The sequence below is a fragment of the Scyliorhinus torazame genome, chromosome 17 (genome assembly GCF_047496885.1).
Source record: "Scyliorhinus torazame isolate Kashiwa2021f chromosome 17, sScyTor2.1, whole genome shotgun sequence".
Classification (NCBI taxonomy): domain Eukaryota; kingdom Metazoa; phylum Chordata; class Chondrichthyes; order Carcharhiniformes; family Scyliorhinidae; genus Scyliorhinus; species Scyliorhinus torazame.
In genome coordinates, this window is record NC_092723.1 from 75,369,693 (window position 1) to 75,387,001 (window position 17,309).

General features: G+C 49.5%; 1 protein-coding gene across 1 annotated transcript in view; it reads right to left on the reverse strand.

Moving 5' to 3' along the window:
- The window catches only part of slc5a8l (solute carrier family 5 member 8, like), a 195,213-nt gene that overhangs the window by 104,503 nt on the left and 73,401 nt on the right, over positions 1-17,309 (reverse strand). Inside the window, exons 3-6 of the mRNA XM_072480642.1 lie at positions 14,832-14,897; positions 12,510-12,561; positions 6,666-6,733; positions 4,790-4,944 (exon numbers count right to left, since the gene is read on the reverse strand). Coding sequence (XP_072336743.1) covers positions 4,790-4,944; positions 6,666-6,733; positions 12,510-12,561; positions 14,832-14,897 — 341 coding nt within the window. The remainder of the gene's footprint in view (positions 1-4,789; positions 4,945-6,665; positions 6,734-12,509; positions 12,562-14,831; positions 14,898-17,309) is intronic.

Here is a 17,309-nt window from a genome sequence, read left to right on the forward strand (position 1 = left end):
TTCAAAGTCAAAAGAGAACGGAAAATCCAGCCCCAGATATTCATCAATCTTTATTTAATGGAGAACTTTTGCTATTAATTTTTGACTAAACCAATGATTGCTTGTTTATTGTAAAGTGGCAGCAGGATTCTGGATTTTATATTTTATATGTCTCTGTGAAGTTCCTTCGCAGCCCTCCTTTTAAGGACACTGAAAGACCAGTGTTCAAGTAATTCGGATGCCAATGTGAAGCTGATTACAGAGACCGAGAGTTGCATTGGGAGACTGGGGTTAGAGAGTAGGGAGACACCAAATATTGGAATGTAACTTTGTGAGCTAGATAGCCAGTTTCTGAGTCACATAATACTGGATCTTAATTTATGTACCTCTACCAGATAATCTCTGAAGAATACCCTTGACTGTACTACAGTGATTTCCCACCACCACCCTGTTCATCCTCATGCTTAGGTTTGGTTCATTTTGTGACTGATTCTGTTATACAAGCTCATCTTTGCATTGCCTTCCTGCCTTGACCTGGTGAGAGAACAGGGGCGAAATTCTCCCCCAACGGCGCGATGTCCGTGGCGGAAATGGCGTTTGTTAGAGCAAACTGCTAGCTGGCTGGCAGCTTCCGCCAGCTGGCGCGGAAATGCAGCGCATGCGCGGGAGCATCAGCGGCCGCTGACAGTTTCCCGCGCATGCGCAGTGGTGAGAGTCTCTTCCGCCTCCGCCATGGTGGAGGCCGTGGTGGAGGCGGAAGGGAAAGAGTGCCCCCACGGCACAGGCCCGCCCGCGGATCGGTGGGCCCCGGTCGTGGACCAGGCCACCGTGGGGGCACTCCCCGGGACAGATTGCCCTGCGCCCCCCCCCCCCCCCCAGGACCCCGCCCACGCCACCTGGTCCCGCCGGTAAATACCAGGTTTGATTTACGCCGGCGGCCAGGCAATTTCTGGGCGGGACTTTGGCCCATCCGGGCCGGGAGAATTGGGCGGGGGGTCCTGCCAACCGGCGCGGCCCGATTCCCGCCCCCGCCCAATCTCCGGTACTGGAGACTTTGGCGGGGGCGGGGGCGGGATTCACGGCGGCCAACGGCCATTCTCCGACCCGGCGGGGGGTCGGAGAATGACGACCCAGGTCCTGAGGCAGTAATTTGAAACGGTATGCAGCCAACACCAAGAGATTGTCCAATCTCAAGACCTGCCGGGAATGGCTAAGGTCAGATCAAGTCCATTTGAGAAGAGCAGTGTCCCCAGTAAGTTTGGGTCAAAGTTAGGGAAGGAAATTGGCTCCATGTCAAAGAACAAAGAACAAAGAAATGTACAGCACAGGAACAGGCCCTTCGGCCCTCCAAGCCCTTGCCGACCATACTGCCCGACTAAACTACAATCTTCTACACTTCCTGGGTCCGTATCCTTCTATTCCCATCCTATTCATATATTTGTCAAGATGCCCCTTAAATGTCCCTATCGTCCCTGCTTCCACTACCTCCTCCGGTAGCGAGTTCCAGGTACCCACTACCCTCTGCGTAAAAAACTTGCCTCGTACATCTACTCTAAACCTTGCCCCTCTCACCTTAAACCTATGCCCCCTAGTAATTGACCCCTCTACCCTGGGGAAAAGCCTCTGACTATCCACTCTGTCTATGCCCCTCATAATTTTGTATACCTCTATCAGGTCGCCCCTCAACCTCCTTCGTTCCAGTGAAAACAAACCGAGTTTATTCAATCGCTCCTCATAGCTTATGCCCTCCATACCAGGCAACATTCTGGTAAATCTCTTCTGCACCCTCTCTAAAGCCTCCACATCCTTCTGGTAGTGTGGCGACCAGAATTGAACACTATACTCCAAGTGTGGCCTAACTAAGGTTCTATACAGCTGCAACATGACTTGCCAATTCTTATACTCAATGCCCCGGCCAATGAAGGCAAGCATGCCGTATGCCTTCTTGACTACCTTCTCCACCTGTGTTGCCCCTTTCAATGACCTGTGGACCTGTACTCCTAGATCTCTTTGACTTTCAATACTCTTGAGGGTTCTACCATTCACTGTATATTCCCTACCTGCATTAGACCTTCCAAAGTGCATTACCTCACATTTGTCCGGATTAAACTCCATCTGCCATTTCTCCGCCCAAGTCTCCAGACAATCTAAATCCTGCTGTATCCTCAGACAGTCCTCATCGCTATCCGCAATTCCACCAACCTTTGTGTCATCTGCAAACTTACTAATCAGACCAGTTACATTTTCCTCCAAATCATTTATATATACTACAAAGAGCAAAGGTCCCAGCACTGATCCCTGTGGAACACCATTGGTCACAGCCCTCCAATTAGAAAAGCATCCCTCCATTGCTACCCTCTGCCTTCTATGGCCTAGCCAGTTCTGTATCCACCTTGCCAGTTCACCCCTGATCCTGTGTGACTTCACCTTTTGTACTAGTCTACCTTGAGGGACCTTGTCAAAGGCCTTACTGAAGTCCATATAGACAACATCTACTGCCCTACCTGCATCAATCATCTTAGTGACCTCCTCGAAAAACTCTATCAAGTTAGTGAGACACGACCTCCCCTTCACAAAACCGTGCTGCCTCTCACTAATACGTCCATTTGCTTCCAAATGGGAGTAGATCCTGTCTCTAAGAATTCTCTCCAGTAATTTCCCTACCACTGAAGTAAGGCTCACCGGCCTGTAGTTCCCGGGATTATCCTTGCTACCCTTCTTAAACAGAGGAACAACATTGGCTATTCTCCAGTCCTCCGGGACATCCCCTGAAGACAGCGAGGATCCAAAGATTTCTGTCAAGGCCTCAGCAATTTCCTCTCCAGCCTCCTTCAGTATTCTGGGGTAGATCCCATCAGGCCCTGGGGACTTATCTACCTTAATATTTTTTAAGACACCCAACACCTCGTCTTTTTGGATCACAATGTGACCCAGGCTATCTACACCCCCTTCTCCAGACTCAACATCTACCAATTCCTTCTCTTTGGTGAATACTGATGCAAAGTATTCATTTAGTACCTCGCCCATTTCCTCTGGCTCCACACATAGATTCCCTTGCCTATCCTTCAGTGGGCCAACCCTTTCCCTGGCTACCCTCTTGCTTTTTATGTACGTGTAAAAAGCCTTGGGATTTTCCTTAACCCTATTTGCTAATGACTTTTTGTGACCCCTTCTAGCCCTCCTGACTCCTTGCTTAAGTTCCTTCCTACTTTCCTTATATGCCACACAGGCTTCGTCTGTTCCCAGCCTCTTAGCCCTGACAAATGCCTCCTTTATCTTTTTGACGAGGCCTACAATATCACTCGTCATCCAAGGTTCCCGAAAATTGCCGTATTTATCTTTCTTCCTCACAGGAACATGACGGTCCTGTATTCCTTTCAACTGACACTTGAAAGCCTCCCACATGTCAGATGTTGATTTGCCCTCAAACATCCGCCCCCAATCTATGTTCTTCAGTTCCCGCCTAATATTGTTATAATTAGCCTTCCCCCAATTTAGCACATTCATCCTCGGACCACTCTTATCCTTGTCCACCAGTACTTTAAAACTTACTGAATTGTGGTCACTGTTACCAAAATGCTCCCCTACTGAAACATCTACCACCTGGCCGGGCCCATTCCCCAATACCAGGTCCAGTACCGCCCCTTCCCTAGTTGGACTGTTTACATATTGTTTTAAGAAGCCCTCCTGGATGCTCCTTACAAACTCCGCCCCGTCTAAGCCCCTGGCACTAAGTGAGTCCCAGTCAATATTGGGGAAGTTGAAGTCTCCCATCACCACAACCCTGTTGTTTTTACTCTTTTCCAAAACCTGTCTACCTATCTGCTCCTCTATCTCCCGCTGGCTGTTGGGAGGCCTGTAGTATACCCCCAACATTGTGACTGCACCCTTCTTATTCCTGATCTCTACCCATATAGCCTCACTGCCCTCTGAGGTGTCCTCTTGCAGTATAGCTGTGATATTCTCCCGAACAAGTCGCGCAACTCCACCTCCCCTTTTACATCCCCCTCTATCCCGCCTGAAACATCTAAATCCTGGAACGTTTAGCTGCCAATCCTGCCCTTCCCTCAACCAGGTCTCTGTAATGGCAACAACATCATAGTTCCAAGTAGTAATGCAAGCTCTAAGTTCATCTGCCTTACCCGTAATGCTCCTTGCATTAAAACATATGCACTTCAGGCCACCAGACCCGCTGTGTTCAGCAACTTCTCCCCGTCTGCTCTGCCTCAGAGCCACACTGTCCCTATTCCCTAGTTCTCCCTCAATGCTCTCACCTTCTGACCTATTGCTCCCGTGCCCACCCCCCTGCCATACTAGTTTAATGTCTTTGTCTGTTGCATCAAGGTTCATAAAGGACTCTGCCAATTTCCTCAGGTGAACATTGCGTGAACATGTGATTATTTAGTGATCTGAAAACAGCAATAAATACGACATCAACATCCGTCCAGGTGTTGAGTTCAGTATTTGTAATTTCTGTCCACAAATCCTTTCAACCAAACTCAGAGGTTTAGGCAGGTCAATGTTTACTCTTTTTGTTTTCAATCACCGTAGTCCAAGTTCCAGTTCACCGGCAACATATCCAGTTCCCTTATTTATACCTCTACCTCTGAATCCTCATGGGACTGCCTGCCCTTAAATTACTCCTAGGTAGACGAGTACAGGTCTGAGTAACAGCACAGTCCATTTCTAACGGACTGCCAGATAGGTGCAAACTTGATTACAAAGTCATTGCAACCCTCTGAGGAAGCTACCCTCCCCTCCATGCCAACCTATTCCCATAGCCCCAAAGATAAGTGGCAAAGAGTTTTACTCCCAGAAGTTGAGTCTTCCTCCATGATATGAGATATTCCAGATCCGTTCAAAGCTTCCTTGGATTACCACACCTCGGATTATCACTGCCAAAAATCCAGCGATCATAATTCCCATCTGGAACACATCAGTCCACACCACAGCTTTCAGGCCACCCTAAAAACAAAAGAGGTAGTGAACACAATGGCTGCAATAGTCCCGGTCCTTTGCTGTGGGTGCAAATACCGTTGTGGCTACAAGACCTCAGGAGAGGACCATAATGGGATTTGCGCCGAGGGGACACAGTTTGAGATATTCCCTGTCATCCTGCTGATGGCGTGAATTTAAATCACTTTAAATGTAATTAAATGGCTTTATGCCATGGATGGCACAGTAGCACAATGGCTAGCACTGGTGCTTCACAGTGCCAAGGTTTGATTCCTGGCTTGGGTCACTGTCTGTGTGGAGTCTGCACGTTCTCCCCATGTCTGCGTAGGTTTCCTCCGGTTGCTCCGGTTTCCTCCCACAGTCCCGAAAGACGTGCTATTAGATAATTTGGACATTCTGAATTCTCCCTCTGTGTACCTGAACAGGCGCCGGAATGTGGCGACTAGGGGCTTTTCACAGTAACTTCATTGCAGTGTTAATGTAAGCCTACTTGTGACAATAAAGATTAGTATTGCTACTTCCAGAAACACTGAAGGTTCAACACTGGGATAATTGGAGGTAGAAGGTTGGCAGAGGAGGAAGAGAAGAATCAGGTCAGGATTTTCTTTATACTGTAGGGACAATTGCAAACAATATTATTGCAACCATAGCATCTATGAGGCTTCGGGCTCTTATGTGGAAGTCCACTAGGCACTTGATTTGTATGTCAGAATTCAAAAAATCACTGAGTGAGCAAAATTTAATAAAAGAAAGCAAAAGCCGGGTGAATAAATGGACTCATTTATAAATGTTCTGTGCAGACACACGGAGAATTGTGACTATGGATCCTCAGAGATGAATGAATACATGATTGTAGTGTGGTTGGGGTCTTAGACTAAACTACCACACCTTTTGAACCGAGGGAAGATTTAACTCCCACAAATTCATATAGCGTGACAGACCGAGCTTTGGAAGTAAAACAGAGCAATTGTTCATGGGGAAAGTGATATCTCTGAAGAATAATACGGGAAGCCATTCAACATGTCGGACATGAGAGAGCGCAGTGAAGTAAAAGCCTGTGAAATCGGGGAAAAAACCATCAACCGCCATCTTGAGATGCTGTTAGTGTGGCTGGAACACCTAACACAAGTGGGAAGAATGCCCAGCAGGGGAGCTGAGTGTCACAACTGTGGGAAGTTTGGACATTTTAAAATTGTCTGCACATCCAAAGTACCTGTAGCTAATAGGAAGAAAGAGATAACAATGAAACCAAGTAAAATCCAAGAAGTGGAAGTGCCACAGAGAAAATAACCTTCTTAGCAGAAGTTAACAAAACAGAAAATAATTATTAGAGCATTAAATTAGAAGTTGATAATCAATCCACAGAAATCAAGCTAGATACTGGGGCAGGTGTTTCAGTATTATCCGATGAAGTTAAATGGCTTAAATATACCACATCACAGCCATCCTCTACCAAGTTGCAGGAGGGAGTGGGCAATACAAGGGTAAAGAAAGAGTGGAATCCCTGTATGCAATAAAGAACCAGGAGTCATCATTACTGAGCACAAAACACTTTTGCAGCTGAGACTCAATTACGAGATCTCAAGCACTTGGAATTAGTTGCTTCAATCAAGATAAATTCCCCCAAATACTCCCACACCATACCAGAATATACCTACATACTTTTATGGTCCACCTGCACCAAGCCCATGCACAACAAGCATCTACCAATGTAACCAGTGTAAACTTACCAGAGTACAGTAAAAGGTGCAGACCAAACCTGTTGCAACAAGTACGCCCCAGAGATCAAGTCCAGTTACTGATAAAAATAAGGATTGTTCCAACTTAGTCCAAAAAATAATTTTCTTTCACACATCAATAGTTTTACCTCATTAAATTAAATATCATTATAAAATAATACATGAATTTGTCTTTTTGTCAGAGGCAGAGAGGAAGACGGGGATAGTTAATGCAAATGAGTAGAGTAGGAGGCAAACAAAAGTGTAAAATGTGGGAAAAGATAGGAAAACAGAATGATATACAGAGTTAGATGGAGACAGAACAGAGAGACAAGTTTAAAAAATTGTGAGAGACACAATAAAAGCCAAAGTAACACAGACACAGTGAGGGAGAGGCATATAGAAAGTTCAGGGTACAGTGTGGTATAGAGACAGATCCAAAACAGGTTGAATATTCTTTATCCATTGATCAGAAAACCGAGCACATCCAAAAACCAAACTTCGTTTTTTGGGCCTGTGCAGATAACTTGTATATTAATGTAATATTATATTAAAGGTGTAATAAATGTTGAGAGATAAGAAGTAAAGTCACCATAGTCCCAGATGTCCAGAGGCTACTTTCCCCTTTGAGGGGGAGAGCTGACTGGTGGTGATTTAATCTGAGAATCACCACACCTCAGGCGAGGGGCAAGGTTAGAAGGCAGAGCCTTCATGAATAACCTCAGCCAGTTTGGGAATTGAACCCTGCCTGTTCGCCTTGCTCTTCATCACAAACCAGATGTTAGGTCACCCGAGCTAAACCAATCTTCAAACCTCATTGAATCATCCCACCAGTGTGATGTCACGCGGGCGTAAATTACTACTGGTTTTTAAAATTGGGAACCAAGCACCATGGTCTCGGAGAGGGAAGAAGGTGTGAGAGCTTTCTCCACCTTGTACCAGGGTGGACAAGGGGACTGTTCCTCCTGGCCAGCTCCAGAGTGGGAGAGGTTTAAGGCTTTTTTGGGTGGGGATGAGGGAGGATGGTTCGGGGCCTCCTTCGGGATGGGATTCACAGCTAGTGTGTGTTGTCCTGAAGCCTGCAGACTGTATATTTTAAAAGGTTTGCAGAGCACTGTGTCAGTCTGAATGCTGTGTTGTCAGGAAATGGAAATGATTGCTGAGCTACTCAGCTGTTAGTGACATAGGAGCATGGGGTGTCTGTGAGTGTGGAGCTCATGAGGTGGGGGAGGAAGGCTGTGATGAGGCTGAAGGAGACCAGCCTAATGGACTTGTTGGATGAGATCGCAAAAGAAAAGGCAGGATGGGGACCTCTAGCAGTCTTAAGTGTAAAAGCCTGATAGCAATGAGCCTGAGTAACAATGGTGCCTATTAGTCTTGCCTATCCCTGTTTTGGAGAGTAATTGCACCCTCTAACATTCTTGAGATTCATGTTTATCACACTAATTGGCCATCATGAGTTAACCATTGACAATATCAGCTGCCCACATTCTCAAAGTCAAGGATATGGGCGAAAACTTACGTTTCAAGGTTAAAGCATTGGGTGCTGATATTTTAAAACACTATCAAAAATCGTGTAGGCGGAAATGTTACCAGAACCACTTGAGGCAATTTTTGGAGTGTCGGAAATACCAGAACTAATAGAAGAGAAAAGAGCTGATGTGGTGGCCTTTGCCACATTGATCACCCGGAGGAGAATTTTATTAGAATGTGAGTCAGAAGATCCACCACAAATATTGAAATAGGCGATCTTGCGGAATTCCTTAAACTTGAGAAAATTAAGTTTGCTGTTTGTGGCTCAGATGGGGAATTCTGGACAAGATGGAAGCTGTTCTTCTCTCTATTTACAGATCTATTTGTTGTCAGCGGGTAAAGGGAGGGGGGACGGGAGATGTGATAAGGGCGGAGGGAACTGACCAGTTGAATGGAAATAAGTGGAAAAAATCTCAAATTAGGAAGATTGTATTTTATTTATTTTGTTACTGATGGGTTGTTTGTATGTTGTTATTTATATCCATATTCGAATAAAAATATTTTTTTAATAAGTTGGCTGCAGGGGATTAGTGGAGAATGTGTGAGCATAATTGCCGGACCCCAGTGCCTGTCATAGAGGATTCATTACGCGTGAGAATTTGAGGATGATGCTGGGGATGTGCAAGGTTACAGCCTGTGGGTTGGAGGTGACATTCTGGGGGTTGACAGAAGGCTGGAATGCCAAGGGGAGACAGGGATGAGGTCATTCATTTTTTTCCTACATTAAACTGGCTGCTGGCACTGACTAGTTCTGCCAACATCTCCCAGGCAGGATTGGTGATCTTGCTGGAGGATCTCCTGCCAACTTGTGGGTAAATTGCAGCTGGCCTCTCCTCCCCAGCATCCAGTAATTGAGTGAGAGACCCCTCCTAAGATCTGGAAGCTGGTCTTCTCACTGCCACCCTCCTGGCTTGAATGATGTCAAGTGCTGTGGAATTTTTTTAATGCAATGCCCCCTTGATTGAAGTGCCCAGATGACCTCCGGGGTGAGCGATTCAGACGCTTTGCACCTCAGCTGTGCCATTTTTCACATGACGGAAAACTTTTCCGAGGTACCTGATGATTGCGATCTGGGATTGCACCGTCAAGGTCAATGGGATTTGCACCGATTATCGTGCCGAAAATGACACTTTGCCATTTCTTTGGAAAAGTTTGACCTTGATCTAGCCTAGGCTTTGGCTATTGAACAAGGCCCAGGCTTACCGTATATAACCAAAAATATCTGAATGCCAAAATGCAATCAGCCCCAAGGGTTTCAGATAAAGGATCTCGACCTTTGGAGACTGTTCGAAACAAACAAAGAGAAAGAAAAATAGACCAAGAGGGAATATAACAAAGGCTGGAAGTGTTGAGAGAAAAGGAAGAGCAGAAAACATGGATTGGAAAAGACAGAGAAAATTGCAAAGAAAACAGAGAGGCTGATAATGTAAACTTTGATCCCTGACTGTCAGTTGTTTGCTTGTTGCTTTAGCTGCAATGAGATATGCAGGTAGCTGGGTGCCCAGCTGTGCACAGAGACCAGCAATGCAGCTGTGACACTCAGAGCCTGGAAGTCAGCTGTCTTTGTTCCGGTTTAAATAAATGTTGGCAGAATTGGCTTAGATTGTGATCTCGCAAATCTTCTGAGCACAATGGGACCGATAACAGCTGAAGCAAAGGTTGCGAGCTGAAACAGAATCTTATTTTATTGTCCTTTATCTTATCCTTAGTCTTATCTCCATTCTTAAGAAACGTATTGGGTGGAATTTTCTCTTTTGAGTTGCAGAGTGTGGCAGGAGGTGGGAAAATGTGGGAAAAGCCCAACGCCAGCTTCCTTCACTGTATTGTGAGAAACAGAACAAAATCCAAGGGGCAGGTCCCACACTCTGATTGAGCCCATCCCACCAGCAACTTAGGTTTTAGAAGATCGGGGAACCGTTTTTAAAGGGTGCCCCATACAAAAAAAAACTTTAAAATGGACACCCCCTCCAAGCAACACACTATCCGAACACCCCCTCCCCCCCCTCCCCCCCCACCCCGAACACCACCAACCAATGAACAATCTCCCACAACAAAAAACACCCCCCTCCCCCATGCCCGGAACTACTCGGGGCAGCACGGTAGCACAAGTGGATAGCATTGTGGCTTCACAGCACCAGGGTCCCAGGTTCGATTCCCCGCAGGGTCACTATCTGTGTGGAGTCTGCACGTTCTCCCCATGTCGGCGTGGGATTCCTCCGGGTGCTCCGGTTTCCTCCCACAGTCCAAAGGCGTGCAGGTTAGGTGGATTGGTCATGATAAATTGCCCTTAGTGACCAAAAGGTTAGGAGGGGTTATTGGGTTACAGGGATAGGGTGGAAGTGAGGGCTTAAGTGGGTCGGTGTAGACTCGATGGGCCGAATGGCCTCCTTCTGCACTGTATGTTCTATGTCTATGTCTATGCCTAACTCCATTAGAACTCTCTCCTCTCAACATTTCCCTCCACCTCCATAGAACTCTCCCCCCCCTCGCCCCTTGGAACATCCCTCTGGCATTGTTCCTGGGAGGTGTCAGGGAGTGCTAGGACTAGGGCTTGGAAGTGCTGGGGGCAGTGCCTGGACATGACCTTCTCTCCCCTGAGCGACGCATTCATCTGAATGCCTCTGGCTGGTTCAGCTCATCAGGTGCACGTCGTGGGAGACCTGTCGTGTTTCAATAGGCATGCCCTCACGCCAATGTGAATGGAAGATCTAACGAGGGGAACTATTTGTCACAGAGGCTTGACAAATATATTTAAATGTATTCTAATGGGGATCTCGATATAGAACGTTGGAATTCCTGTTACATCATTGACACGGGGCGAAGACAATCGCTGGGCAAAATCCTGCCAGTGTAAATCATGCTTTGGGACCTGTGAGATTTTCCTCGCCCATCGCTGACCCCATCCCCATGAAAACAGGATGAGAAAATACGTGCAATAAATTATTAAACGGAATAAAGGGCGGGATTCACCCCTATCCGCCGTGGCGGGGGGTCCGCACCTTCAGGGGCTTGGCCCGCCCCGGAGTGGTTGGCGTCCCGCCAGCCGGCGGGAAAGTGGCTTGGCGCCACGCCAACTGGCGCCAAAGGGCATCCGCCAGCTGGCGCGAGTTGGCGCATGCGCGGGAGCGCCAGCGCGTGCTGGCATCATCCACGCGCATGCGCAGAGGGATTTGCTTCCGCACCGGGAATGGCGGAGGACCACAGTCTCCGGTGCAGAACAATAGAGTGCCCCCATGGCACAGGCCCGCCCGTGGATTGGTGGGCCCCGACTGCGGGCCAGGCCACCGTGGGGGCACCTCCTGGGGCCAGATCCCACGCGCTCCCCCAAGAACCCCGTAGCCTGCCCGTGCCACCAGGTCCCGCCGGTAAGGGACCTACTCTAATTTATGCCGGCAGGACTGGCAACAGACGGGCAGGACTTTGGCCCATCGCGGGCCGGAGATTTCGGGCAGCCCCGGTGGCCATTGAGTCGCGCCGGAACCCACCATTCTCTGAGGCGGGCGGCGCGACTCACGCCGGGCCGGTTTTTGGGGGCGGGAGATTTGGGAGGACGGCGGGGGCGGGATTCACGCCGACCCCCGGCGATTCTCCCACCCGGCGGGGGGTCGGAGAATCCCGCCCCTGGTGTTATGTGAAATTGTATAATAATGAGCTAAGTTAGAAAACAATTGAGAGAATGGCACAGACTTTAAAGAGACAGAATTGTTTCACATCAGAGCGACTGTGAAGCAATGTGGATTGCCAGTGTAATTACAAAGAGAATGGGAGGTGATGGAGGAGGAGGACCAACATCTGACATCCGAGACTTCATGCAAAGAGATGACAATCATTGGCTTCAACTCTGACCTGGCAATTGGGAATGGATAAGTGGGAGTCAGTGGGTTTGTGAGACCCTATGCCTTTCCTTATTTAGTGGTCCTATTCAGCCTACTCCAAGTACCACTTTCCCCATAAGAGAAAGTAACTGATTAAGGTAGAATGAAGATGGATGTAAAGTAAATGAACAGAGGCTGTTTCTGCTCAGGACAGCAGCACAGAGGGACAGCTCGTAGAGTTGAGATGATAATGCTCTCACCCTTTTAAGTGTGGGCTCAATATTTATTTGTTTCTGTGGACAGATAGAATCTAGTTCTGCACTGTGTTGTAGGCTGTGTGTAGAGGTTTGTGATTATCTTGTCGCAAGAGCTGACATACCCAGTTGGGACATTGATTCCAAAGGTGGGAACAATAGTAAATGAAGTAGAGTAAAGCCGAAGCTTGATTGGACAGTAATTGGTCTTTAGATGCTTTTGGAATCCTGATATTATTTACCAGTAAACTTACCCTGGTTTAACGCTAATGCAGGGGCATATATGACAATCCCAGTGTACAACACCTGTAAAAAGAGATCCAGTTTCATTAATCAGAACCATGGGCGAAATTCTCCGGAAACGGCGTGATGTCCGCCGACTGGCGCCCAAAACGGCGCGAATCAGTTGGGCATCGCGCTGCCCCAAAGGTGCGGAATGCTCCGCATATTTGGGGACGAGCCCCAACCTTAAGGGGCTAGGTCGGCGCCGGTCGAATTTCCGCCCCGCCAGCTGGCGGAAAAGGCCTTTGGTGCCCCGGCAGCTGGCGCGGAAATGACATCTCCGGGCGGCGCATGCGCGGGAGCGTTAGCAGCCGCTGACGGCATTCCTGCGCATGCGCATTGGAGGGAGTCTCTTCCGCCTCCGCCATGATGGAGACCGTGGTGGAGGCGGAAGGGAAAGATTGCCCCCACGGCACAGGCCCGCCCCCAGATCGGTGGGCCCTGGTCGCGGGCCAGGCCACCGTGGGGGCACCCCTCGGGGCCAGATCCCCCCCGCACCCCCCCTCAGGACCCCGGAGCCCGCCCGCGCCACCTTGTCCCGCCTATTTAGGTTGTTTAATCTACGCCAGCGGGACAGACATTTTAGCGGCGGGACCTCGGCCCATTCGGGCCAGAGAAGCGCAGGGGGGGGCACGCCAACCGGCGCGATTCCCGCCCCGCCGAATATCCGGTGCTGGAGAATTCGGCAACCGGCGGGGGGTCGGAGAATCTCGCCCCTTATCTGATATTAAATCATTGACTTCATCCACTTGGTTACATTAATGAGGCCTCACTCAATTGTGCCTTTCCTGTTGGTTAGAATGGTGGGATCCAGAGCCAGATTCTGCACTTGGAACCTCATTCATTATACACGGGTAAGTTCCCCTCTGGGTCAACTGGTGGGCTGGCAGCGGATTCATCCGCCTGCCGTCAGCTGGTAGGTTCAATGTTCCCAGTGCCATATTTAAATACCAGTCCTGCAGACACACATCACTCCCTCCAGTCCACCTGTCTTCATCAGACCGCGCAGGATGTGAGCAAACCAGAGGAAAAAGGCTAGCAGGCTCTAGAAGACATCTGTCCAATGATTCAACCACCGTCCACCTGAGCCCATGCCCCAATTGGACTTCTACCCACCTCATCTGGAATCTTTGTGCATCTCCTTCCTGTAAAGTATATGGTCTCCCTTTGATCCCCCTGTTTGTGAGATTTTCGTGCAGCCTTGTCAGGGTCCACGCCTCGGTCTTCCCTCTGCCTTCCATTGTTCATTGTCTTCTTCATCCGCCTCCTTGCCATTCTGCCTGCTATCGTGACATCTCACCCTTCCCCCCACCTTGCACAGCCCATTGTCCACACTGTCCCCCTTGCCTTCGTCAGGCCATCTCTGTCCCAACTCCACCCCACCCCCAACAACCTTGGCCCCGCCTCATCTCGAACTCCACTCCTGGCTGATCTTTGGAACTGTGATGCAGTGGCTGCATGGGTCCCACAGCACAGACCTTCCCAGTCAGACACAGGGAGGCAGGGGGCCCTGCACTCCCCAACCCCAGTGCAGTACTGATCTGAGACGGTGACACAAGAGGGTCCATGGGTTGAAGAACAAAGTGCTGCCCAAGAAGACCAGCTTGACATTGAGATGGAGGGGAGGCGCAAGTCTTTCCCAGCAGAGTGGTTAACAGCAAATCAGGAGCAGCAGAGCAATATGGCAGAAAGGTTGTTGCACTCATCTCAAAGATTCTCCTGAACTGAGGGCTGCCTTGTGCAAGCCACACTTTAGCAAATGGGTTTGGGACTGATGTAATCTCCCGCCAGTGGGACACAAGGTTGAGAGGCCTGACGGGATGCCGGCAGGCTGCTGTTTTAATGAGCATTCATGAGATGAAAATTAATGTCAATGAATTTCATGTCACCAGCCAGTGAGAAGACTGGCCAGCCATTAACCCGCCATTGGGAGAATTACAGCGGTTTTTGCCGGCGAGTTTCCGACTTTTTGGCTTCCGCTGGATTTTCTGCTCCCGTCCGCCACCAAACCGACTGTGAGTGGAATGGGAGAATTCCACCTGAAGATCGAAGTTTCACTCCTTCATTTTCCTCTTCAGTTGCTGATTGGAAGATGTTCACTGAACTTACCCATCTCTTGATAGCTTGGCCAAGTGCCCAGTCTTGTGAATGAGCTTAGACAATGTCGACAGGCTATTAGACTGGGGCAGGCAGCATTGAAACCTTGGTTGGTTTGTCCCTCACTAACCCACTAACAGACAAATTAAAATGTAAAGTATTTTGAATATAATTGGATTGTAAGTGCGGATACTCACTGTTTGAATGATGTAGAAAGTGGTCCCAATGTATCGAGCTGATTTGTTGAACCTCATATTTAAATACTGGAGAGAAAAAAACAACAATTAGTGTCGAGTTAATTACATTTACAATGATCATGTTGGGAGGGAGATTCAGGAATGGTTGCTAAGTTATTTGATTGAATGTTTTTTTGTCCACATTTGGCCATTGGTAATATAAGAGCATTTGATCTGCTTATAGATCTACCTTTTCTGTCAAATGCAATATATTTCTGATTCATGCTAATAACGAGTCTTGACTTTTAACCCAGACACAGATGTGGGAGCTCACTATTGACTCTAATCTCTGCCTGCCTAAAGGGGAAGGTAGGGAATGCATGACGTATGAAAGTGGTGCTGAGTGACACTCAGCGCTCAACAAAAGCTGCAAGCTCAAGCCCAGCCATACACACTTTGACATTACGGAGATAGTGCAGGCTGAATCTCAATAGATACGAGGTGAATCTCAATAGATAGGAGGTGAAGACTTGATCATGGAGACCAGGAAGAGCAAACAAATATTGCCTTGCTTGACATCCTCTTTGAGCAATGTAGCAGTGTGGGGACACTGCCCACACTGAGTAGCAACAGCAACCTTGTTATTCAGTGGAAAAGGAAATAAAAGTGTTAGTTCGGAATCTGTCACCTGTCTGCTAAATGTGTGGACCCCTCCTTGGCAGATTCAGCAGTTGACTCTTATCCTGAAAGGAGGTTGATGCAGAAAGTTGAGGGCCATGGCAATCTTTCCTGCTACAGGCAATATCATCGCCAACATAGAGCTTGGATGTAATTGGCTTGGTGCTGACACTCAGCTTGTCAAATTGTTTGGATTTGGGTTGCTATAAATGCACTAAAATTGTCCTGTGAAATGATATGCGACTGAGAGTTTGCAACAAGATAGCTTAGTACTCCTGAGCTGAAATATACAATTGTTTTGCAAAAGCAAATTGATCCGTTTGCACCCTACTAATGGGACGGCACCTGATTCTCCAAGCCCCCGTGAATGTCTGGTCCTCTGGGTTGAGATTCATGTGGGTGAGAATTGGTGCAGGTATTTCCCAGCGTGGCTCTGATGCAGTCCTTGCGGTGGGCCAAGGAGGTAACTCTCAGGTTGTTTCCCCCAAAGTCCATCGAAGGACACCCCCCCCCCCCGCATGATAATATGTTGAACTCAGTCCGCGGCCGCCATGGTGGGGGGCGGGGCGGATCCTTCACTCCTTCACTGGGGGGGCCTCATGGACGACCAGGCAAGCGATTGGACGGCACCGGTTTGCAGGTGCGCGCGATCTCGGGAGGACCTACTTCTTGCATCAGGATCCGCAGTGCGAGTCCGCCATGTTGCACGGGGCGGCTGCCGCAGGCCACCGCCGTGCGCATGTGTGAACTCCTGACCGGAAGTGCAGGGCCCTGTATCCGAAGCCAGAGCTGCGAGAAGCACTCCGGGGCCCTGCTAGTCCCCTGCAGGTTGGAGAATTACTCTGGACTTTCTGAAGGAAACTGGGGCGAAATTCTCCGTTATCGGCGCAAAGTCCGCCGATCGGCGCAAAAAACGGCGCAAATCGGACTTGCGTCACGCCGCAAAAATCGTCGCGAAGTCTCCAGGCCGGAAATGGGCTAGCAGCGACTTGACGGGATCCGCGCTTGCGCAGTGGTTCACGCCGTGCAGCGTCATACACGCCGCACGGCGTGACGGCTCATAACGACGCGCTGCCCCCCCCACCCGACCGGAACACCCGACCGGAACACCCGACCGGAACACCCGACCGGATGGCCGGCCGCCGCTCAGCCCCGAGGTTCCAGTCACGGGATGTGGAGGCGCTCCTGGACGCAGTGGAGCAGAGGAGGGACGCCCTGTATCCCGGGCACGGCCGCAGAGTTGCCCCACGCCACAGCCGGCGTCTGTGGAGGGAAGTGGCAGAGGCCGTCACCGCTGCGGCGCTAACACCACGGACAGGCACCCAGTGCCACAAGAAGGTGAAAGACCTCGTCAGAGCAGGCAGGGTGAGCCTCCCCCCCTGCCCGATAACCATATCCCCCCTCCCCCATATCCCCCATATCCCCCTCCCCCATATCCCCCCTCCCCATATCCCCCCTCCCCATATCCCCCATATTCCCCCCCCCCATATCCCCCCTCCCCAATATCCCCCATATCCCCACTCCCCCATATCCCCCATATCCCCCCTCCCCCATATCCCCCATATCCCCCCTCCCCCATATCCCCCATATACCCCCTCCCCCATATCCCCCATATCCCCCCTCCCCATATCCCCCCTCCCCCATATCCCCCATATCCCCCCTCCCCCATATCCCCCCTCCCCATATCCCCCATATCCCCCCTCCCCCATATCCCCAATATCCCCCCTCCCCCATATCCCCCCTCCCCATATCCCTTATATCCCCCCTCCCCCATATCCCCCCTCCCCCATATCCCCCATATCCGATATCCCCCATCCCCCA